The sequence below is a fragment of the Xenopus laevis genome, chromosome 5L, assembly GCF_017654675.1.
Source record: "Xenopus laevis strain J_2021 chromosome 5L, Xenopus_laevis_v10.1, whole genome shotgun sequence".
In the NCBI taxonomy this organism is placed as follows: Eukaryota; Metazoa; Chordata; class Amphibia; order Anura; family Pipidae; genus Xenopus; species Xenopus laevis.
Window position 1 is genome coordinate 11,595,547 of NC_054379.1, and position 26,264 is coordinate 11,621,810.

The 26,264-nt window shown below is 40.3% G+C and overlaps 1 protein-coding gene across 1 annotated transcript in view; it reads left to right on the top strand.

The window, feature by feature from the left end:
- Positions 1–15,469: 15,469 nt before the first annotated feature.
- Positions 15,470–26,264, top strand: part of ppp2r5b.L (protein phosphatase 2 regulatory subunit B', beta) — a 65,848-nt gene continuing 55,053 nt past the window's right edge. Inside the window, 1 exon segment of the mRNA NM_001093031.1 lies at positions 15,470–15,939. Coding sequence (NP_001086500.1) covers positions 15,792–15,939 — 148 coding nt within the window. The 5' untranslated portion in view covers positions 15,470–15,791.

Genomic DNA, 26,264 nt, shown 5'->3' on the forward strand with positions numbered 1-26,264 from the left:
TCAGTATATGTGTCAGGTTTGTCTATTTTGTTGGCTTCCAGAGCTACAGAATCATACCCCCAATATAAAAAGGACACCTATTTTCGACACATATGTATATAAAATCGGTTCCACAATTCATGACTGTCCTTTAGGAATAGTAGGCACGTGTGCTTCAAAATGATTGTGTTAGTCACACATATGTAGGCCCCTGTATCAGTCCTCTGCACTGTGTCTTGGGTGGCACTTTCCTTGCAGTAACAGTTACCCTTGGCCTTGGGTATAGAGAATGGAAGATCTTGGGTCTTCCTACAATTGCTGTACAATATGGGTCTGATATATAAAGGCAAGGGGTGATGACCCTTTCTAGTAATAAAGGATGTATGTCAAGAATTTTGAATGGGGAAGGACTTGAATCTTCATTGAGAAAATGTAAGAGTATGTCAGTTAGGCTCATTTACTCAGCAGCCTAAAACTCCACTGAGGAGTGTGAGCAGGGTTGGTACTCTGGTGTTACTTACCAGCCTAAGGACCCAGGTTTATCTCCAGGGTAGTGTAGATCCTCAGTGGTGTGCTTTAAAGATGGCAATGTAAGTGAGTAGGATTGCAACATAATAAAAGGAGTTGACCTAAAGAGGGCTGGTTGGTGATGCATCGGAACAAGGATTTACAGATGTGAGAATGCTGGTTGTGGTAAGAGCAAGGATTCTGGTTAGATTGGGGCATAATTGGGCAGATCACGGGTTTAACAGAGTGGATCATGGGCCTAACTGGACTTGCAAATGGTGGACCAATGACATTTCCTTTATTTACTAACCAGTAGGTTTGTCCTACCCGCACTACTCTTAGTTGGTGTTTACTAGCTAGGCCAGTGAAATACCAGCTTGATAGAAACCCTATGAGAAGATAATGCAGCCCAAAACTATTGTAAGGAACCCTTGTGCTTAAATGAGCACTAAACATAACTAAATGAGAAGGCTAGAAATGAGGCTAGAAATGTTGCACATTATGTTTTGTGCTTCTGTACCAGCCCAAGGCAACCACAGCCCTTTAGCAGTAAAGATCTGTGTCTCCAAAGATGCCCCAGTAGCTCCCCGTCTTCTTTTCTGCTGAATCACTGCACATTTTCTGCTTGATAATTAGTGACGAGCCCTAAGCTTAGCTTCTCAACAGCTGCTCAGAGCCACTGAGCATGTGAGTGTCACAGACACTTTCCAAGATAGTGACCCCCTGTGACAAGTTTGAAGTCCTGGATCATTGCTGCTATTGACAAGCTCAAACTTTAGCCTCGTGCAATAAGTTCACTACATACAATATGACATTTTTAGCCATATTCATTTTTAGGGTTTAGTTCTCCTTTAATTTTAAAGTGGCACCTTGATGTGACATCCCTGTTGGATAATTAGTTACTAACTGTATCACTAGTACAGCACCATTCTAGTAAAATCAAAGAAACCCCATATGCTTAGGCCACCTTACAGCTTCAGGGGTCTGGAATGTAGCCCACCTTGTATTGTGAGAACATTTAGTGCATATTTCACTTTATATAGTATTAGACATCACTGCCGGATTGAGAGAAGAGTACATATTGTTCACACAGTTTCCACTTCTGCCTCATCAGACTCACTCCATATTTTTGGTAACTTTCCATATTCTTTGCTATTATTAGATTGTCTAAACTTCATGATATTCATCTCTGGCTTTATTTCACCGCATGCTTTGTAGTTACTAGAGGCACAGTGACTCCTCCACTGAACTAGATACATGATAAAAAAGGGATTATTGCAGATTTTAAATCACAATCCAGATCATTAATCCTGTATGGAATGGAAATTGTGTGTAAAACTGAGACGTAGCACAAGAGCAGGACAAATACTGTTTTCCAGAATATACTTAACAGAGGAAATTGGATTTACAACATGTTTACAAAAGAAACCACGTTAAAGGGATACTGTCATCAGAAAACATGTTTTTTTCAAAACACATCAGTTAATAGTGCTACTCCAGCATAATTCTGCACTGAAATCCATTTCTCAAAAGAGCAAACAGATTTTTTATATTCAATTTTGAAATCTGACATGGGGCTAGACATATTGTCAATTTCCCAGCTGCCCCTGGTCATGTGACTTGTGCCTGCACTTTAGGAGAGAAATGCTTTCTGGCAGGCTGCTGTTTTTCCTTCTCAGTGTAACTGAATGTGTCTCAGTGGGACATGGGTTTTTACTATTGAGTGTTATTCTTAGATCTACCAGGCAGTTGTTATCTTGTGTTAGGGAGCTGCTATCTTGTTACCTTCCCATTGTTCTTTTGTTTGGCTGCTGGGGGGGGGGGAAAGGGAGGGGGGTGATATCACTCCAACTTGCAGTACAGCAGTAAAGAGTGATTGAAGTTTATCAGAGCACAAGTCACATGACTTGAGGCAGCTGAGAAATTGACAATATGTCTAGCCCCATGTCAGATTTTAAAATTGAATATAAAAAAATCTGTTTGTTCTTTTGAGAAATGGATTTCAGTGCAGAATTCTGCCAGAGCAGCACTATTAACTGATTCATTTTGAATTTTTTTTTTTCCCCATGACAGTATCCCTTTAAAAGAAGGAAGAGAAGAAGAGATACATTGGAAATAAAATTATGTTGCAATTACTGGTTTATACAAGATCGGGATATTGCTCCATACAGATCTATATACCTGTTCAATGTTTCTCAACCATACTTTACTTTAAAATAAGTTGGTTGAACTAGTTCTTTCTTCTGAAATACAATTAGGATGGAGAGTGAGTACACAAATCAAGCTCCTCTCTACTTTTCCTCTTTAACTTTTAGTATGATGTCAAGAGTGATATTCATTTTTTATTATTTGGGGTTATTTAGCTTTTTATTCAGCCGCTCTCCAGTTTGCAATTTCAGCCATCTGGTTGCTAGGGTCCAAATTACCCTGGCAACTATGCATTGATTTGAATAAGAGACTGGAATATGAATAGGAGAGGTCTGAATAGAAAAATGAGCAATAAAAAGGACAGGTATGGGATTCTTTACCTGGAAACCTGCTATCCAGAAAGCTGTGAATTACAGAAAGGCCGTCTCCCATAGACTCTATTTTATCCAAATAATTACAATTTTTAAAAATTATTTCCCATTTCCCTGTAATAATAAAACAGTAGCTTGTACTTGATCCCAACTAAGATATAATTAATCCTTATTGGAAGCAAAACCAGCCTATTGGGTTTATTTCATGTTTACATGATTTTCTAGTAGACTTAAGGTAAAAGGATCCAAATTACGGAATAATTCGTATGTGTAGCCTTACAGAACATTTGTTTTTAGATGGGGACAGTGAAAGCCGAAGAGCCAGAAGGCAAATAATTAAAAAAAGAAAAAAAAATGGAAAAGTTGCTTTTAATTAGCCATTATAAAACATACTTAAATCTAAATTAAAGGTGAACTACCCCTTTACATATCCTTACTGCCGCTGCCTTTTCTCCACACACAGTGCCAAGCACATGAAATACATTGTGTTGTTAGCGAATGCCCCAGTCTGCTCTATCAGAAAGGTCACATTATAATTGATTGAAAGCAAATGAAGCAGACACAGCCACGTACATGATGAAGCAAGCGGTAAAGCTATATAGTAAAAAGGAAAAGGACCATCCAAACCAGAATGGGAATACCTCCCAACATTTTGGAAATAGAAAGAGGGACAAAATGATATTATGTGCGGAGAAGATTATGAAAGTTTGAACACATTTCTGTGGTTTTTATATGTTATTTCAGTTTTGCTAATGAAGGTGACTTTCCCTTTAAGCTGCAAGTCCCAGTTTCCCCAAGAGACCTGCTTATATTTAATAGTTACAATAGCTTCTTTGCTTTTCTTAAATTGTTACAAAAATATCCAAGTGCACCTCCACATATTCTGGGCTCTCTGCCAAAAGCCAATTAAAGTGTTACTGACACTAAGGGGGTTATTTATCAAAGTCCGAATTTATCTCAATATTTTCTACTACAAACTCTGATCAAATCTGCTCGGGTTTTTTACGTTTATTCATTATTACATTTTTGTGAAAATTTGCTTTGCGGGGAAAAAAAAATCAGATTTTCATGAATTTTCGGACTTACGTCCTCTGGTTTTCACAATTTTTTCGTAATTTTTAACGAACACTTCGAGGTATTGCCTGAAACCCAGCGCACATCAAAAAATAATTGTGACTTCTCCCATTGACTTATATGCAACCTCAACAGGTCCGAGATGCCGGATAATCAGATAAAGACTTTTCCATCCTGGGTAAAATCCTGGGTTTACTAAATTCCAAATCTTTCGTGATTTTTTAAATGTCTGATTTTATATAAAAAAGATCACAAATTTTTCGTGATTTTTGCATTCGGAGTTTAGTAAATAACCCCCTAAAAGTTACCTTTAGGTCATGCTGATTTTTGCAGAGAATTTTGTTTTTGTAAGTACGGTAGATGTAAATAAAAGTTACATTTCTGGTGTAAGTATCTCTTTAAGATTTAGAAACTTTGTATCTTTTTCTGGTTGTTCAGCGAAGGAGATCAAAGAGATAGTCTGGATATTTCAGTGACAATCCTGGACTGCAGGTTGAGCTGTCAAAATCGGGACTGTCCCAAGAAAAATGGGACAGTTGGGAGGTATAACTAAAGGTGCCCATACACTGAGAGATCCGCTCGTTTGGCGTTGTTGTCAAACGAGCGGATCTCTCCCCGATATGCCCACCTTGAGGTGGGCAATATCGGGCTGATCCGATCGTGGGCCCTAGGGCCCAACGATCGGATCCTAACGAATAGCTATGGCCGGTAGGATCGCAGGACCGCATCAACGAATAGATGCGGCCGCGATCCGACGGGATTTTTTGTCCCATCCGATCGAGATAGATCTCGATCGGTGAAGCCCGTCAGACGAATGCGTCGTACGATCGAGTGAGCTTAAAGGCTGTAACTGAGCTCCCATCTTGCATTTCTGTGCTCACTGAATGTTGAAGATTTTTGATCACAAAAAACAAGATGTATTTACTACAGATGCCTGAAGGTACACAACTACAGTAAGCCTTTCTCTTCTGTTTAAAAGAGTTCTTACAATTAATTCTCCTAAAGCTTCATTTATTCGAATTGGTCTGCATGCTCCTCTGCTTTGAGCCAGATATATTGGTTTATTTCCCAAAACTGCATTTGATCAAGTACAGCTCAGCTTTGTAAAGGTGGCCATACACGGAGAGATCCGCTCGTTTGGCGATGTCGCCAAACGAGCGGATCTCTCTCCGATATGCCCACCTTGAGGTAGGCAATATCGGGCTGATCTGATCGTGGGCCCTAGGGCCCAACGATCGGATCCTAACGAACGGGAACGGGCTGGTCGGATTGCGGGACCGCATCATTGAACAGATGCGGCCGAGATCCGACGGGATTTTTTGTCCCATCCGATCTAAATCTGGCCAATAAGCTGCCGACTCGGTCTGTCGGCAGCTTTTATCAGCCCGTGTATGGCCACCTTAAGGATCCTGGCCTTGGTCAGTAGTTCCACCAATGGAACCTCTCAAGAGTCAAGAGTGAGTTTATATTAATTTCCTCCATTTACGTTTGTACAGTACACGGTGAAACGAAACAACGTTCCTGTAGGACCATAAATATTTTGGGGGCCTGAAAAATAATTTGCTGTGGGGCCCAGTAACTAGTAAAAATCTAGTTACCAATTGGGTTTAGCTAAACACAAATGCAGAAAAAAACGTCAGTAAAATGTAATCTGAAATGTTGTGCGAAAGACAAAATCTGGAAACTGTTCTGTTTAAAACAGGGCCGGAACTAGGGGTAGGTAAAGTAGGCACGTGCCTAGGGAGCAAAAGCTGGGGGCGCCAGGCACGTATCTCCTCGGTCGCCTATGCCATGTCCGCTCCCCTCTCTGTGACTGTCGGTTCTAGTTGACCATGTCCTTTCACTACCGTGCGTTGATTTGCACATGTATTTAGCACATGCATTTAGTGCAATTGAACCGCGAGAGGCTCTACCACCGGCCAGGTTGCTTAGGGCATCTGGTCAGCTTGGCCCGGCTCTGGTTTAAAAGACAAATTCACAGAGATATCTTTTTTGGTGAATATGGCAGGAAATCTGACAATTCTATCTCCACTTTGATTTTGAATTGATATCTCCCCTTTGTGAATTCCTTCCTCTGAGTCCTTATTTATATGTTTAATTTAAATGCTGAAGCGTGACTTAATTTCACCGATATTCTCACTTACGTAAAGAGAATTTCCTGGGAATGATTCGCTCCTTTACATAGAAATGTTTCACCGGAGATCCTCAGAGCATGTCAAGAAGGATTCATTGTTACACGTGTGACCTGATTCCACTGCAAAAATAGTAATTGTGATACGATCCAGCGTCCTGTGTTGTTTGTACAAATGTACGTTTGTTTTTAACATTGACAAGAAGGAATGAAACATCTATGAATGTTTTCACTGACACCAGATGTCAGATCTGTGCTCACCGTTTGTATGAAAGACAAAGAAAAGGAAATAGCTAAACTCTAGTGTGTTTTTTCAGGTTACAAAACAAATATACCGTAGTATTTTAAGTTTTTCAGGGAACAGGAAAAAAGTGATGTAAAATCCAGGAAAATTCTTTTTACATTATACCTTGGTGGGATCAGGGCCGCCATCAGGGTGGCACAGTGGGTACAGCTGCAGAGGGCCAAGGCCTGAATCCCTTAAAGTGGACCTGTCGCCCAGACACAAAAATCTGTATAATAAAAGTCCTTTTCAAATTAAACATGAAATCCAATTTCAATTTTTTTATTAAAGCATTCATAGCTGTTGTAAACTCATTTAAAAATCTCAGCTGTCAATCAAATATTGTCTGCCCCTCCTCTATGCCATGGGCATAGAGGCGGGGCAGACAATTACTTTCACTTTCCATTCAGCACTTCCTAGATGTCACTGCTCCCCACACATTCCCCCATTCTCTTTACCATTTAATTGTGTAGCCAGGACATGGGGATGGACATCGGGTCCCCCATTCTGGTGCACAAACAAGATTCTGAGATGATGCAAGGCTTGCCTTTATAATAGTGTGCACAAAATGGCTGCTGCCTGTTTGCAATCATTTTGAATTCCCAGACTGAAGGAAATAAGATTTAAATGATTTATATAGTGTAATTTAAGTTCATTTTGCTTGACTAATGTGATAAAATAGGATTCTTGATGATTTTTTTGGGTGACGGGTCCCCTTTAACAGCGCCGAAGTTTATGCGCCTCCAAAGTGCCGACGACTCAAAGCCACCCCGAAGACTCAAAGCTGAGAAAAGAGCCAAATCCATGGAAAAAAACCCAAAAGTGTGCATAAAAATTTGATCTTTATTCCATGAATTAAAAACAAATGTCCTAACGCGTTTCGTATCTAGTAGATACGAAACACGTTAGGATTTTTGTGTTTAATTCATGGAATAAAGATCGAATTTTCGTCCACACTGGTTGTGCTGCAGGAGTGCATGCTCATTTCAGGATTTCCATGCATCTCACCTCAAGCTACGGGTTCGGGGCGCTGCACCCGGGTCACCCATCGGTGAGTACGAACAATTTATACATATACATTGTTTATGTAACAGTGCCGAGAAGGGGCTTCGCACCCAGGTCAATTTTCACACAGAGTGAGCTTTGGCTTTTTATTAGAAATAGTTAAATGCTTAATATTTGGATAGAGCCACGGGTTTTTCTTCTTGTTTGTGTCTGAATTCATAAAGCCTGGGTTACTATATCATATGCAGTATGCTTGCTGGGAAATGTAGGTTATTTGGCAATTACAGAAAATATGGGAATACTGATGTCATACAAAGAAGGCGCACATCAAAACCAGCCCACTGAAAAAAAAACCTCTGGGTGACCAAACCCCATCCCTTTCCCCAAGTTAAATGGTCATGTGTTTTGATTTTGTACAAAACAGAATGTGACTTTTTTTCAGGAATGGAATCCTGAAATGTGAAATAAATCACATGATATGACCATAAGGCGTGTTGTGCTCTCCGGCTACTCATTTCTCTATACTTGGAATGAAAGGCAACACACACAGGAGTTGCAGCCTCTTGAGAAACACCCTATACTATATCATATCATATTCTTTGCACAGAATGTGAATTTACTTTCAGTTTTTTTAACTTATATATTGGTATTGCAAGAAATATAAAAACATACATTATATTGTACAATGCTACATATCCTAGTAGTGCTCTATATACAAAGCTATAGATACAGATTTCTTCATTAGTACAATAGGCAAAAAGTATGGGGTATATGGCTCATTTATTTTTGGGGCTTAACATTTGAATGGAGTGTTAGACACAATAAAAAATTAAGCAGTAAACACTTTAAATGGGTTGTTCACCTTGACATTAAAGAGATACTGTCATGGGAAAAAAAAAATTCAAAATGAATCAGTTAATAGTGCTGCTCCAGCAGAATTCTGCACTGAAATCCATTTCTCAAAAGAGCAAACAGATTTTTTTATATTCAATTTTGAAATCTGACATGGGGCTAGACATATTGTCAATTTCCCAGCTGCCCCAAGTCATGTGACTTGTGCTCTGATAAACTTCAGTCACTCTTTACTGCTGTACTGCAAGTTGGAGTGATATCACCCCCCCCCCAGCAGCCAAACAAAAGAACAATGGGAAGATAACCAGACAACAGCTCCCTAACACAAGATAACAGCTGCCTGGTAGATCTAAGAACAATGCAGGAACTCGGATGAAGCAGCGCACACTCCTCTCCTCACAGTTTGATAGTTTGAGCCCGGTGCACAGTGTAGAGGGCACGGCAACCCTCAGGAATACGTACTAGACAAACAAAATCACTGGCACACGTGGCAATTCAGGTGCCGGGTTACCCCGTGCTCTTTATTGTGCGGACGTGCAACGTTTCGGGGTGACAACCCCTTTATCAAGCATACTAAAAAAGACCAAAATGCAAGTATATAACATGTGATCAATTAACATGTTTAGCATAATTAATAAAGTGACCAGCCCCTGCAAGGGTTCATACAAAATAGTAAAACATTCATAAAATTCATGTGAAAGTGTCCAAGCAGATGACATTGTAGTGAAGAGTAAAAGGTTTCATATATGCAACAAATGTATCAAAGTGTCCATATTGTGAAAAAATGTGTCGCTTGTTCCACAGTTACAACATTGTTGCATCTATATTATTCTTTTATAGATGCAACAATGTTGTAACTGTGGAACAAGCGACACATTTTTTCACAATATGGACACTTTGATACATTTGTTGCATATATGAAACCTTTTACTCTTCACTACAATGTCATCTGCTTGGACACTTTCACATGAATTTTATGAATGTTTTACTATTTTGTATGAACCCTTGCAGGGGCTGGTCACTTTATTAATTATGCTAAACATGTTAATTGATCACATGTTATATACTTGCATTTTGGTCTTTTTTAGTATGCTTGATAAAGGGGTTGTCACCCCGAAACGTTGCACGTCCGCACAATAAAGAGCACGGGGTAACCCGGCACCTGAATTGCCACGTGTGCCAGTGATTTTGTTTGTCTAGATCTAAGAACAACACACAATAGTAAAAACCAATGTCCCACTGAGACACATTCAGTTACATTGAGAAGGAAAACAGCAGCCTGCCAGAAAGCATTTCTCTCCTAAAGTGCAGGCACAAGTCACATGTCCAGGGGCAGCTGGGAAATTGACAAAATGTCTAGCCCCATGTCAGATTTCAAAATTTAATATAAAAATATCTGTTTGCTCTTTTGAGAAATGGATTTCAGTGCAGAATTCTGCTGGAGTAGCACTATTAACTGATGTGTTTTGAAAAAAAACATGTTTTCCGATGACAGTATCCCTTTAACTTTTGTAGACATTGATATTCTGAGACAATTTGCAATTTGTTTGCATTTTTTTTTATCATTTGTGTTTTTTTATTATTTAGCTTTTTATTCAGCAGCTCTCCAGTTTGCAATTTCAGCCTTCTGGTTGCTAGTGTCTAATGCTAAGGTCTAAATTACCTTAGCAACCATGCATTCATTTGAATAATAGGTTAGAATGTGAATAGGAAAGGGCTAAATGTGTAGCCTTACAGATCATTTGTTTTTTAGATGGGGTCAGTGACCCCCATTTCAAAGCTGGAAAAAGGCAGAAGAAGTCAGCACAATGATTTAAAAACTATAGAAAAGAAGACCAAATGAAAAGTTGCTTAGAATGAGCCAGTCTATGACATACTTTTAATAAAGGTGCCATTAAAGCACTTTCATAAAAGTTGGGAAAGCATTAAGGGCTGAGACAAAATTTGCTGGGAATCCATCAAGATTCTTTATTATGAATTTGCAATAAATCTGCTCCCTAATGTGTCATAGGCCATACAGGACATGTGCACATCAGGCACACTCCATCACCCCTTGTGGGGCTTGCACCAATGCACAGCAAGGTGAATATTCGGCCCTCTGAAACTGTATAGCTCAAATTCAGTTCATTCACTTTATGATGGAACTGCTTTCAGATAAGCTATTGTTTCTTCTACTCAATGTAACTGGAGGAGTCACAATGGGACTTCAGTTTTTACTATTGGCTGCTAGTCTCATAACTACAAGGTAGCTGCTATCTGGTTACCTTCCCACTGTTCTGCTGATGGGCTGATGGAGGGGGGAAAGGGATGGGTGACATCACTCCAACTTGCAGTATAGCAGTAAAGAGTGACTGAATTTTATCAGTCACATGACTGAGGGCACCTGAGAAACTAATAACATGCCTGGCCCCATCTCAGATTTCAATATTAAAGGAGAAGGAAAGGTTAAACTTAAGTAAGCTTTATCAGAAAGGTCTATATAAATATACCAGTAAACCCTCAAAGTAATGCTGCTCTGAGTCATCTGTCAAAAGAAACACAGCATTTCTTTCCTTCTATTGTGTACTCATGGGCTTCTGTATCAGACTTCCTGTTTTCAGCTTAAACCTCCAGGGCTAGGGCTTGAGCATGCTCAGTTTGTTCCTCTCTCCCCCTCTCCCTGTTGTAATCTGAGCCCAGAGATGAGTGAGCAGGGAGAGACTCAGGCAGGAAGTGATGTCACACCAGCTAATATGGCAGCTGCTATATTAAACAAACAGAGAGAGCTTCTAGAGCTGTTTACTCAGGTATGGTAAAGCATCCTGAAGAATAAATATAGTGTTATTGTTTGTACTATTGTGGCGAATATATTTGCAATAAACTGCTCCAGTAGCTTTCCTTCTCCTTTAAATATAAAAAAATGTTTGCTCTTTTGAAGAAAAGATTTCAGTGCAGAATTCTGCTGGAGCGTTTTAAAAAAAAAAAATTGTTTTCCTGTGACAGAATCCCTCTAACAACAAAGCAACAACAATCAACACATGTAAAATAAAGAGTAGTGCACAAGTTATGGCTAAAGACCAAGTAAATACGATTACAGACAATGATTGTTTTCAGTGCCCCCGTAAAATGATGAATTTAGCTGTTCTGAAATCAAAATGTGAGATTCAAAAAAAGAAACAAATGCTTGAATTTTACCATACAATTTAATGTCATTGCTGCAAAGCGAAAACAAAACTTAAGTCACGAAGTGCTCATTGTTTTCTATCCCCTTGAGACAAAAGTACAATGTTCCTACACTGCTCTGGTGACAAGCTAAAACAAGGCATCACAAACACAATAACACAGCACTTTTGCCAGTGATAAACAAGTGAAATCTGCAATTCCAATACATTGTTATTTACAATAAAAAAAAAACGATATACACAGCACATTTGTGTGTTGTTAAATTTTGCAGACACGATTTTATATTTATATACAAATTGGAAAATTGTTTCTCTGTGCAAGGCATTGGCACCACCTCACTGTAAAATTCCGATATTGGGGATTTTATCTATAGAGCATTTCTACGGTCATTATTATTATGGGGTCCCAGGTACCACGGGCCACACAAAGAAGTGTAGTAAAGCATTTGCCCAACACAACATATTTCTTGACAAATCGGGTGCATTGGAAACGCAATTGTTAAAGGAGAAGGAAAGTTAAAGGTATATTGTCATGGGAAAAAATGTTTTTTTTTCAAAACGCATCAGTTAATAGTACTGCTCCAGTAGAATTCTGCACTGAAATCCATTTCTCAAAAGAGCAAACAGATTTTTTTATATTCAATTTCGAAATCCGACATGTGGCTAGACATATTGTCAATTTCCCAGCTGCCCCAAGTCATGTGACTTGTGCTCTGATAAACTTCAATCACTCTTTACTGCAAGTTGGAGTGATATCACCCCCTCCCTTTCCCCCCCCCCCCAGCAGCCTAACAAAAGAACAATGGGAAGGTAACCAGATAACAGCTCCCTAACACAAGATAACAGCTGCCTGGTAGATCTAAGAACAACACTCAATAGTAAAAACCCATGTCCCACTGAGACACATTCAGTTACACTGAGAAGGAAAAACAGCAGCCTGCCAGAAAGCATTTCTCTCCTAAAGTGCAGGCACAAGTCACATGACCAGGGGCAGCTGGGAAATTGACAATATGTCTAGCCCCATGTCAGATTTCAAAATTTAATATAAAAATATCTGTTTGCTCTTTTGAGAAATGGATTTCAATACAGAATTCTGCTGGAGTAGCACTATTAACTGATGTGTTTTGAAAAAAACATGTTTTCCGATGACAGGATCCCTTTAAAAGCACTTGGTGGGGGTGGGGGGTAGTGGACCACGTGTCTGCGGCCTCCTAGTTAAGAACCCCCACTTTTAACTTTTCCAACACAATCAACTAGTGAAGCGTGGTACGGGACTGGGTGGATGGAGGGAGAGAGTGCCGGGCTGGAGCTGCAGCAGTGTGCCGGACCTTTTCAAAGTCTTTCAGGGGGGCCTGGTGAAACTTTGTTATGCCACTGCCTAACCTGGTCCTTTGCTTTAAAAACAGAAAAAAAGTCCTACCCTATGGCACGGTTTGCCACCATGTTTCTTCAGTCATTAAAGGGATTCTGTTATGATTTTTATGATGTAGTTTTTATTTCTAAATGACACTGTTTACACTGCAAATAATTCACTCTACAATATAAAATTTCATTCCTGAACCAGCAAGTGTATTATTAGTTGTAATATTGGTGTGTAGGTGCATCTCAGGTCATTTTGCCTGGTCATGTGATTTCAGAAAGAGCCAGCACTTTAGGATGGAACTGCTTTCTGGCAGGCTGTTGTTTCTCCTACTCTTTATTCTCCTAGTCTTTTATATTTACTTACAATATTCTCCCATTATTAAGCATTTTTCCCCCATAAAGAAATTTGAAATGACCATGAAATAGGCCAAATGTTTAGAAACAAGAGGGACCACTGACATCTGGGCCCAGGGCAGCCATCAGGGGGGTACAGGGGGGAGAGTTGTAGGGGGCCCCGAGGGTAAAGGGGGGCCCCGCCATGCCACACTTACTTGATTAACTGGCCCCCCTGCATTCTGAGATTGGTCACAGAGTTTAAGTCCCGGTTGAGCTGCTCAGGGATTGGATAGCTGAGGTTTGAACTTCCCCTCCAGCTCATCCAATCAACATGCATCTTTACCAGGACTTACAAGGGCCCCCTTAAAGGTAACCCTTTGTGGTCCCTGTTGTGTGTGGGGGTCCTAGCCACCAATATTTTTTAATGGGGGGCCCTGACCACAAATGTTTTTTATGGGGGGCCCTGACCACAATTTTTTTTATGGGGGGCCCACATCACAAATGTTTTTTTATGGGGGGCCCTGATCACAAAAGTTTTTTTTAATGGGGGGGGGGCCCTATCCACAAATATTTTTTTAATGGGGGGCCCTGACCACAATTTTTTATGGAGGCCCTGACCACAAATGTTTTTTTTAAAGGGGGGCCCTGACCACAATTTTTTTAGGGGGACCCGGACCACAGATTTTTTTTTATGGGGGGCCCTGACCACAAATATTTTTTTTAATGGGGGGGGGCCCTGACCACAATTTTTTTTATGGGAGGCCCTGACCACAAATGTTTTTTTAATTTTTTATAAACATGTGGGAACCCTAGCCACCTAGGAGGGGGTGGACCTGTAGGTGGGGCTTGCGGTGGGCCCAGGATATTTTGTCGTATGGGGCCCTGCGATTTCTGAAGGTGGCCCTGCCTGGGCCCACCGGGAGTTTTCCTGGTATCCTGGTGGGCCAGTCCGACCCTGTACGATTACTGTCAGTGGCAGAACATCGGCTGATCTGTTCTTTTCTACTTTATTTGATGTGAATGGTTAGTGGTGTTCGTCCGATGTGAAGGTTAATCTGCACGTCTATGGCCAACTGAACAATACATTTGTAGCCTTACAGAGATTTGTTTTTAGATGGGGTCACTGACCCCCATTTGAAAGCTGGACAGAGTCAGAAAAAAAGGCAAATAATTAAAGGTGGCCATACACGGGCCGATAAAAGCTGCCTACAGACCGTGTCGGCAGCTTATTGGCCCGTGTATGGGCCCCCCCGGCGGGCTTCACCGATAAAGATCTGGCCATCTCGATCGGATGGGACAAAAAATCCCGTTGGATCGCTGACGCATCTATTCGTTGAGGTGGTCCCGCGATCCGACCGCCCATTGCTATTGGTTAGGATCCGATTGTTGGGCCCTAGGGCCCACGATCGGATCAGCCCGATATTGCCCACCTTCATATCAGGGAGAGTCCGCTCGTTTGCCGACATCGCCAAACGAGCGGATCTCTCAGTGTATGATTTTTGACGATGATTTTTTTGGGTCGTGCTAAAATCGGTCTCTTCACAAATCTGCCCGTGTTTGTCCATGTTAACAGCAAGTGATTAGTGTGAATGTGCCACACAGATACCACAAATCATTGTCTATCTATAAAACCAGACGCCTGACCAATCATTTATATATATATAATCCCTGTAACTGCGTGAGAGAATGGCTACAACACTATAAAAAAAAAAGTGCAATTTTCCAGGGACAGCCGATTCCTCGAATCGCAAAGACTAAAAAGGAACGTGAGGGCGGAATCCACAGAATCACCTCAGCGACGCGCTCACAACAACATCATTTGAAGGGACGCATCCCATTGGTCCGACGCCGAAAACAGCCTTTACTGTGATTGGTCAGACCCATTTCCTATCAGCCAATAGAGAGTTTGTATAACAAACACACACACACGACCAAAGAGACCTTTTTTGTTGTCAATTGATTCCTTCCCGAGAGCGCGTATGTCCCCAGTGTTTAGCAGCACTTACTGAACCGCACCACGCAAAAGCATAACTAGTATGACGTCCATTATTAGACCTCGCCTCCTTTCTTTAGTCACTCGGGTGACCCCTAGCGGCAGCTGTGGAAAGTCCATTCCAATCGACTCAGCGCTTCAAACACGAACATTCCGCCTCCGTCACGTGTCCCCTAGCTCCACCCGATTGGGCCGCCGAGCTGTCTGTCACTGGGAGAAGTCGGTGCTGGTAAGCGACGTTGCCGCCACAGGTCGCCTTGTGAGTTCGGGGGGTGGAGATTTGCGGTTTGTTGGATTTACTCGCGGACTTCTACACCGACACGGGAAGCCCAGCTGCCGTCCGACCACCCCTCCAGCAGCCCCGTCTATGGCGTTCAGGGCTCTGTAAAAAACTTTCTGTCTGCTCTAAAAAGGGAAATGCCGGCGAGAAGAGGAGCGAGGAGCAGCTAGAGGGACCCTCCTCTCCTGCCGGAGGGCAGCACTAGGGGGAGGAGGGGAAGTCACCGTGACATTTACCTCACGCTTCCCGCCAGAACCCACATTTCCCTGCTCGGTTGGGCAGGTGGCCCCGCGGGCCCTGTCACTGGTCATGTCGGCGATATCGGCAGCGGAGAAGGTGGATGGATTCACGCGGAAGTCCGTGCGGAAAGCTCAGAGGCAGAGGCGCTCCCAGGGCTCGTCCCAGTTCCGCGGCCAGGGACCCCCTGTGGAGCTTTCCCCCCTGCCCCCACTCAAAGGTAAGACCTGACTGAACTCTCTACCCAAACTCTACAGTGACTTGACAAAGGTGAAATATCAGGCGGCTCGGTACCGTAATGTGCTCAGGCGGGTCTGTACCGTAATGTGCTCAGGCGGGTCTGTACCGTAATGTGCTCAGGCGGGTCTGTACCGTAATGTGCTCTGGCGGGTCGGTACCGTAATGTGCTCAGGCGGGTCGGTACCGTAATGTGCTCTGGCGGCTCGGTACCGTAATGTGCTCTGGCGGCTCGGTACTATAATGTGCTCTGGCGCGTCTGTACCGTAATGTACTCAGGCGGGTCTGTACCGTAATGTACTCAGGTTGGTCTATACCCAGACGCTAGGGGGCGCATTGCATGTAAATCCCTGCTGGAAGACAAGAGTAAAGGGCAAAGATGGGCTGGAAATGGTGGTACAGGTTCTTTAGGGTGGTGGCAAGACGTAGATGGGGCAATGGTGATGGTATGGCCCAAGGCAGAGATTGGAGCAAAAGTCTATTAGTGTATGACATAGAGCAACAAATGGTGGCAAAGACACATTATATAGGGGCGAAGAAAGATGTGGTGGAATAGAGGCACTAGTACAATATGTTGCAGGTCTAGAGATGGGGGTGGGGGGAAATAAGGCTAATATTAGATTATGTAGTAGAATATGTTGCAGGCCTAGATATGGGGGGGGGATAAGGCTAATAGATTATGTAGTAGAATATGTTGTAGGCCTAGAGATGGGGGGGGAGTAAAGCTAATATTAGATTATGTAGATTATTTAGTTGAATATGTTGCAGGCCTACTAATGGGGGGTGGGGTGGGAATAAGGCTACTATTAGATTATGCCACAGAGCAAAAGAGAGGCAGGAATAGGGACATTATCTTGTTGCAGATGGAGGCCTATGGATATCTGTATAGTATTACAGAATAATATAACAGTATACCATGTCACAGAGTAAGAAATAGGGCAATAGTTAAATTGGTAGAGTATGTTGTACAGCAATTTATGGGGGATAGGGGTAGTAGTAGAGTATGTTGTAGCCGTGCACTATAAATTTATTATTAAGCAGAGTAAATGGGGGGCGGGGCACAAGTACATTATTATCACGGTGCAGAAAAACAAAAGGTGTGAGGTAGTTGCATTAGTAGACCAGATGCGGAGAGGTCCACTAGAACACTAATAAAGTAGGGATGGAGTGGCACATGGAATGGAGCAGAATAAGGGTGTGGGACACAGGGAACCATCTTGAGCACTGGGAAAATTAAAGGGGGGTGGTCACAGGTACACTAATATCACATTGGACAGAATGGGGAGGGCATGTACACTAATAAAGAAAATAGTGCACAAGTCCAATAGCAGGTCATTGGTTAGGACAATAGGGCAACACAAGTACACACAAAGGGCTAAAGTCAGATAATGGGTGGCAGAGAAACCGAAGGAATAAGAACAGCATAACATAATGGGCTATTACTGGATGTAGATACATAGGTGCAGAATAAGCAGACATAAAAGGTAGGGACAGAGTGAGACCGGGGGACACTTTAAAGGGATTCTGTCATGATTTTTATGATGTAGTTTTTATTTCTAAATTACACTGTTTACACTGCAAATAATTCACTCTAGAATATAAAATTGTATTCCTGAACCAGCAAGTGTATTTAGTTGTAATATTGGTGTGTAGGTGCATCTCAGGTCATTTTGCCTGGTCATGTGATTTCAGAAAGAACCAGCACTTTAGGATGGAACTGCTTTCTGTCAGGCTGTTATTTCTCCTACTCAATGTAACTGAATTTGTCTCAGTGGGACCTGGATTTTACTATTGAGTGCTGTTCTTAGATCTACCAGGCAGCTGTTATTTATCTTGTGTTAGGGACCTGCTATCTGGTTACCTTCCCATAGTTCTGTTGTTAAGCTGCTGGGGGTATCACTCCAACTTGCAGTACAGCAGTAAAGAGTGTCTGAAGTTTGTCAGAGCACAAGTCATATGACTGGGGGCAGCTGGGAAACGGACTATGTCTAGCCCCATGTCAGATTTCAAAATTAAATATATTTATAAAAAAAAATTTGCTCTTTTGAGAAACAGATTTCAGTGCAGAATTCAGCTGGAGCAGCACTATTAACTGATGCATTTTGGGGAAAAAAAACCTGTTTTTTTTTATGACTGTATCCCTTTAAGGTGTCACCATATGGGTTTTGGCAAGCGCATGTGCAGTACCGAACTTTTTTGTAATAATATGAGACAAATATACTAGCAGGGCCTGCGTCTGAAATGTGGGACTGAAGTACTTGAAGGGTCTGCATTAGAGCAGTAGTGTCTTGATACACATTCCATGTCTGTTTTACAGGTCTGTGTTGAGAGTTACTCTTTAATGCTGAGCTGCTCACCCTGCTACTCTACAGCTGTTTCTAGTGTATACTTCCCAGCATCCCCAAATAACTTTGTGGTAGGTTATAGGTCGGCTCTCCACACTGACAGTCCAGACAAGAAGCGAGAACCAGAGCTGACTTCTCCTTGTCCTGACTTGTCCTTTGGTAGCCAGTCTCTGGAGAGAGAAGAAACAGCAACAGATTTCTTAAAAGCCAAGACAGGAAATCTATCAAAGGAATGTTGTATGTATCAATCGAAATTTGCTATTTTGCTTTGTATATTCTCAAGTAACTGCTTTAGGGTAGAGTCCTGCGTGGAAACAATTTATGAGATCCCGAACCGCGACCCACATATTTATCCTCTTCTATCCACTACCCGACCCGCAACTGCCTTATCCGCAATCCGCCAACCACCATTAAACAGGAAGTGCTGTTGCTGCAAAACGGAAGTGACATCATCAAAAGTGGGCAGGGACAGAAAAGAGTTTTGTTAAAATTTAAAAGGTGTAAAATAGACAATATAACAGAAGATAAGAAATTTAGATGAGACCTGCAACCCAACCCACAGACCCACATTTGTACCCACACCCAAAAACCCTACCCTCATCCCGCTGGATATCCACTTTATTTGTGGGTAACCCACGGGTACCCGACCCGATGCAGGACTCTACTTTAGGGTGTAGAAACTGGCCCCTTTAGCAGTGGTCCTTGGCATCGTATGCTGTCAAGTGCCGACATTGAAACCTAGAATTGTGTAGCAATGTGTGGTTGAATGTTATTGGCTGTTGTATATCTGTTGTACACAACATGCAAACTATCTGTGTCTCCTGTTCCACAACATTGATTCCAGCCTAAGGATGAGGTTGTGAGGCAGTGACTTTACTATACGAAATGTGAGATCACTACCTTGTATTGCATCAAGGGTTTGCACCCAAGCAAGACTGAAGCACATTTGTGTGGGTGGTTGAGTGCAGCTGTACAGCAAAGTGATAAATCGGAGCAGAAGACAGAGATTTGTGTTTGAATTGTGTCTGAGACTGGATCGTATAATCTCACATTTAAATAAAGTGCTCTTTTACAGACATAAGGTTGTCTAATTCAAGATTTCAAAGATCTAAAAGTACAGTCAACACTATAGGGCAACCCCATCCTAATTTTTTTTTTTTTTGTATACCAATAGAAAACACAATTGTAAGCAACTGTCAGTACATGCTTATTAAAACATTAAAATTTTATTATTGAGCAAAACAATTATATTCTTCCAGGACCAGTGGGCCTTTTTTCTAAAAAGAAATAAATGGCCCAGGCCAGTTTTTGTTAGAAAAGTGGTGCAACAGGTTAAACGGTTTACTCAAACGCCTGACATAGGGGATAAATGAAACCCCCTAATATTATATTGTCGGTAATAATATATATACTATATGGTTCTGGTTTTACTTTTAAGCTGCAAATTAATATTGCCTTAAAAATAGCCCCTTTATTGGAGCTCTCCATATATGTTCCTTTGTCCTTTTTTTTTTTCCTCAAATGGGGGGTGGGCGTATCCTAACAGTCCCTCCTAGAAGAACAGTAAGAGGGGGGCAGCCAATCACAGCCCTGCAGGCACACAAGCAAAGACAGGCTTTCAGTTCCCTATCAGGTCCTGCTAGGTGCTGATTGGTTCCTGTCCTTCTTGGCTTCCCTGCAGAGCCTGGGAAAGGAGGGAGCAGGAAGTGGAATAGATGGGCTAGTAGGGATTTTGCAGAAATCTTCAATAAAGTAACCTGAAACACAACTTTTTAAAGCACATTCCTTCTATATCTAAAAGAGTTTAATGCACTGGCAGATTCTTTTTTTTTTTTTTTTTTTTTTTTTTTTTTTTAAACATATGTCTCCTTTAAGAGCCCTGCCACATGAAACTGTACTAAACACAGGTGTAAAGGCTCATGAATGCATCCAGTCAGAATAATATGGAATCTGTTTGTTTTTAGCTGCGTGCAAACCTCTATCTCAAATGCACAAGACAAACGACCATAGCATCATTGAAAACGACTATACCGCTGATAACCTGACTTTAAAGCAGGCACTGATATTGTCAAATTTTGGGTGTTCTGGACTTGTTACCATTGGCTATACTTAGCCGTTTTGCAGGGTCTCTAGGGCTGGGCACGATTTGCTTTTATATGATAATTGTTACAGCAGATAAAATATGAAGACAAATGTTCACCTTTTGGGCACATTCAGTTTTTTCAGCAAATGAAGGATATGCCCCATGCACCATAGGCCTTAGGTTTTTTGGGTAAGTATGGAGCAGCTTTGTACTAGGGATGCACCGAATCCAGGATTCGGTTCGGGATTCGGCCAGGATTCTGCCTTTTTCAGCAGGATTCGTATTCGGCCGAATCCTTCTGCCCAGCCGAACCGAATCTGAATCCTAATTTGCATATGCAAATTAGGGACGGGAGGGAAATTGCATGACTTTTTGTCAGAAAACAAGGAAGTAAAAAATGTTTTCCCCTTAGCACCCCTAATTTGCATATGCAAATTAGGGTTCGGATTCGGTTCGGTATTCGGCCGAATCTTTCACGAAGGATTCGGGGGTTCGGCCGAATCCAAAAAAGTGGATTCGGTGCATCCCTACTTTGTACACTGTTTTTTAAGAGTGATTTTGGTCCATAATTATAATTCCATGTAGATTTGCTCCCAGTCTAAAGCTGTACATATACAATGTTAGATCTGCTTGTTTGTTTCACCAAGCAAACCGATAATTACCTGCTTTTGTCACCAATGCCATTGAGACGCAATAGATTGCCCCCCCTGAGCCATGACCCGGTCATAATGGGGCCTTGGGAGACCAGTTAGGATTCTCTTCCAGTGTGGTTTTCTAACCTGCCCAATAGATAGACACCGTTTTTGGCCAGGTATCCGTCTGGAGGGCTCCATACACAGTCCAGCAAGCTTCAGACTGGAATTTTAGACTGTATGACTGCCTTAAGCTTTGGTTTATAGAACAGCGAAATAAGTTATTGTCGGCATAACCGAAAAGTGCACTGATTGTGAGGCACAAAGAGATGAGATCAAAAAGTGATGGTCTCATACTGGTTCAGTGTTGATTAATGCAGGTTATGCACTTTGGCAAAAATATTATAAATGCAAGTTATACACTAAATGGCAGTGTGTTGGGAGTTTCCTTAATTGAGAAGAAACTGGACATATTTGTAGATAAGTTGGGTAATTCCAGGCAGTCATTCTGTGGCTACTAAAGTAAATTGAGTTCTTTATTGTATGAAAAAGGGGTTGTTCTTTAAATTAACTTTTAGAAGAGTGATATTCTGACTGGTTTTATTATTTGTGGTTTTTGAGTTATTTAGCTATTTCTATTTCTACTTTTATTTCTATTCAGGCCCTCTCCTATTCATATTCCAGTCTGCACTTTCTCTGGATCAACTGCCAGTTATACATTGGCTTAAAAGGTTGAACTTGATGGACGGGTGTCTTTTTTTTTTTTTTTTTTTTAAATATATTTTTTCCAACCAAACTTACTATGTTACCTCCTATTTGTTGCTGCACTCTTTACATTCCCCCCTCTCTTCTTGCTATCTAATTGTGTAGCTAGTGCATAGTCATGAGCATCAGGTCTCCCATTCTGGCACTTAAAAAAGATTTTGGGGTGATACAAATCTTACTAACGGTTCAAAAAAAGGCCCCTGTCTTTTTTTGCTGTGATTGGGAATTCCCAGACTAAAGATTTAAATAATTTTGTAGTGTTAAGTAGTTTTTCATTTGGCTATCATGACAAAATAGGATTTGGAATCATTTCTTAGGTGACGAGTCCCCTTTAAATATGTAATGATTCTCCTCTTGCAGCTATGAAGTTATTGCTGGTTCAGCTGACAGTTTTATTTGATGCAGTTTGATGCAGACTTGGCTACTCTTGAATAGGCATCATGTTCTCCCAAGTATTGGCCAAAGTGATGCTGTTCCATGTTACTATTTGATTGGGTCAAATATTTAATGGGAAGGCTGGCAATTCAGTTGAAAAGTGCATTAGGCCATAGATGTAGTCTTCTCCCAAGTGGTCTCCACGGGCCTTTGTTTGAGTGATTTGATTATTGATGTGGGACCCAAACATTTGGATCATTCCTATTTGATTTTCTCTTTGGGTGACAAATTGGATAAAGATTGGATTTGTTAGGCAATGGTTCTGGTCATAGTAACACAACCATAAATGTGAGTTCCTCCAAAAAATAAGGCAGCAAATAAAAAAAAAATACAAAATACTGATTGGGACATATTAGGAAAAGGCCGAACGTGTTTTGTGCCTGTTGGGGCACTTCCTCATAGGCTAAATGGCACACCCCTATACACACCCCCTTTTATAAAGGTTATGACCAATCAAAAGAGCACCACATGTCTTAACCAATCACAATCAGTAAAGGCAAATTGCCAGTTTAAATGCTTATTTACATACAGGCTTTACACATTAAATTGCAGTGTACTCCTACAAAAGTTACAAAAAGACATACTTTATGAAAACCAAAATACTTAAAAATAAGATTATAAATAATGCTGACAAAAAAGTAAGGAAACCAATAAAGAAAAAATTAAGAAAAAAGCTATAATAATATGTTAATAAAAATAGTAAATCACTAACACAAAAGAGTTTCTCCAATTTCTTCCTTGATGAATCTACTCCGAGAACATGATATTGGCATATATACTGTATCTTAGGTTTTTATACACAAAATACTGGTACATATAATGTTATGCCAGATTATAGGCCTTTAATGTGAAGTACTTGTTTTAAATAAATTAAATAGAATTACTTCAGACCTTATATCACTTTTTTTTTTTTTTTTTGCAACCTTTGAAATTGTATTTATTTTGGTAGTACTCATACTGGCCTTGCGCACCATCCCTTTTTGTAGTTTTTTAATGGTTCTGGCGAGCCTAAAAGGGTGGATTACCTTTAGATTTAAGTATGTTCTAGAATGGCTAATCCTAATCAACTTTTCAATTGCCCTTAATTTTTTTTTTATAGTTTTTGAATTATTTGTCTTCTTTCCAGCTCTCACACGGGAGTCATCCAAAAACAGATGCATTGTAAGGCTACAAATTTATTATTGCTACTTTTTATTACTCCTCTTTCTATTCAGGCCTCTCCTATTCATATTCCAGTCTCTTATTCAAATCAGTGCATGGTTGCTAGGGGAATTTGGACCCTAGCAAACAGATTGCTTATATTGTAAACTGGAGAGCTGCTAAATAATTTAAAAACCATAAATAATAAAAAATGAAAACCAATTGAAAATTATCTCAGAATATCACTTTCTACATCAGGGGTCCCCAACCTTTTTTACTTGTGAGCCACATTTAAATGTAAAAAGACTTGGAGAGCAACACAAGCATGAAAAAGTCTATGGGGATGTCAAATTAGATCTGTGATTGACTATTCAGTAGCCTCTATATGGACTGGCAGCCTACAGGAGGTTCTGTTTGACAGTACACCTGGTTTTATACAACCAAAAACCAAAAATAAGCACCTGCTTTGAGGCCACTGGGAGCAACATCTAAGGGGTTGGTGAGTAACATGTGGCTTGCGAGCTACTGGTTGGGGACTACTGCTCTACATCATATTAAAAGTTAACTCAAAGGTGAAGAACTCCCTTTATTACATTCATGATAAGTTGAAGTTTATTCATGGCTTTAGTTGCCCTTTAGTTGATGAGTTCTTTCAGGCAGTGAAGATCTGGAAGCTTCTTTACGCTTTCCTTGGCACAGTGCTTGTTAAACATTATTGCTGTGATATATCTGCAAGAAGATGACTGGAAACTTTTTACATAATATAGTGAATAATGTACCCCCTCTTGTAAATAATAAGGATATTATAAGTTACCGAGGAGTTTCATGGAACTCTGATGTAACTTCTTATATCCTCCTATTTTGCAACAGGGGGTACATTATTTATTATAATACACAAGTTTCAGTGAGTCTTGTGGCAGAAATGACATCACTACTCACCGTTTATAACTGATAACATCAGTACTCACCTTTTATAAAGATATCATTTATTCATGGCTTTTGTGTATTTATATATATATATATATATATATATATATATATATATATATATATATATATATATATATATATATATATATATATATATATATATATATAATTTGTCTCTTAGTACAATAAAATCACCTTTTTAACTTATCATAAAGCCCTGAGAGTGTGGACCTTATTGCATGTGATTTTTTATATATATATATTTAAGACAGACATTTTGTGCATACTGCTACTAAAAATTGCCTTACCCTTTAAACAAAACAGGGATTGTTTGTCCATATATTGCAATATATTTAAACTGGCCAACTACGTCAAAGTCATCCCATATCTGGCCAGTCCTACGCTTAATTTTCATCTGATTCATTAAGAATTCTATTGCTTCATTATACATTTTACAAAAGGGACTAAGTTTTACCTGCAACTTACTTGCTGCTTTATTAGACACCAGTGGAATCACCTGACTATAACTGGGATATATATATATATATTAGACTGGTGTCTAATAAAAGGGCAGCCAAGTATGGAGGTTTACTTTGAAAGCAGCAAGTTAAGTTGCAGGTAATACCTAGTCCCTTTGTAAAATGTATAATGAAGCAATAGAATTCTTAATGAATCAGATAAAATTGAGCGCAGGACTGGCCAGATATGGGATGACTTTGACGTAGTTGGCCAGCTTAAATATATTGCAATATATGGACAAACTATCCCTGTTTTGCTTAAAGGGTAAGGCATTTTTTAGTAGCAGTATGCACAAAATGTCTCTGTCTTAAATATATTGATAATGGGTTGAGTGCAGAGGACTCTTGTATTTGACTATATATATATATATATATATATATATATATATATATATATATATATATATATATATATATATATATATATATATATATAAATAAATCCTTGGACAAATAAGCAGCATGGCAAAGCAAAATACGAGTTTGGCTGGGCTTGTTTGCACTGTCCCTGTGCTCTGTTGTGCTGGTATCTTGGATATATGCTCCTTGCTTATAGCAGGGTTACTGAACTTTACTTGCTGTTGCTAGAGATAGTGTATTCATTCGTTGTATAAAGCAGCCGTGGCCTTAAATGCCTTGCACACACCATGATATGCAGTGTTTCTCCATACCTTGTCTTAGGGTGCGGTTATTTCCTCACAACTCAAACGTGCAATGGAATTCCTTCTGAGAAGGGGACAATAATGCTGAGCAGAACTACAGGTATGGGAACTGTTCTCCTGAATGCTCGGGACCTTGAGTTTTCCGGATAACTGATCTTTCCATAATTTGGATCTTCATACCTTAAGTCTGCTAGAAAATCATGTTAACATTAAAGCACTCTAACCTTTGAGTTATATATTATATATATATAATAAAATTATATAGAGCGTGATATTCTGAGACAAATTGCAGTTGCTTTTCATTTTTTATTATTTGTGTTTTTTTTAGTTCTTTTGCTTTTTATTCAGCAGCTCTCCAGTTTGCAATTTTTAGCAATCTGGTTGCTAGAGTCCAAATTCCCCTAGCAACCATGCACTGATTTGAATAAGAGACTGGAATATGAATAGGAGAAGCCTGAATAGAAAGATGAGTAATACAAATTAGTAATAGCAATACATTTGTAGCCTTACAGAGCATTTGTTTTTTAGATGGGGGTCAGTGACCCCCATTTGAAAGCTGGAAAGCATCAGAAGAAGAAGAAGGCAAATAATTCAGGAACTATATAAAAGAAATAATTAAGACCAATTGAAAAGTTGCTAAGAATTTGCCATTCTATACTAAAAGGTAACTTAAAAGGTAAACACTCCTTTAACCAAACAGCTGCTGTTTCAATGCAGGTCCTATATTTACAGTCCTAAACGAATTTGGGGTTGATTGTGGAGCTTCTGTATATGGGGGGAGGGATCTGCCTCTTGTAC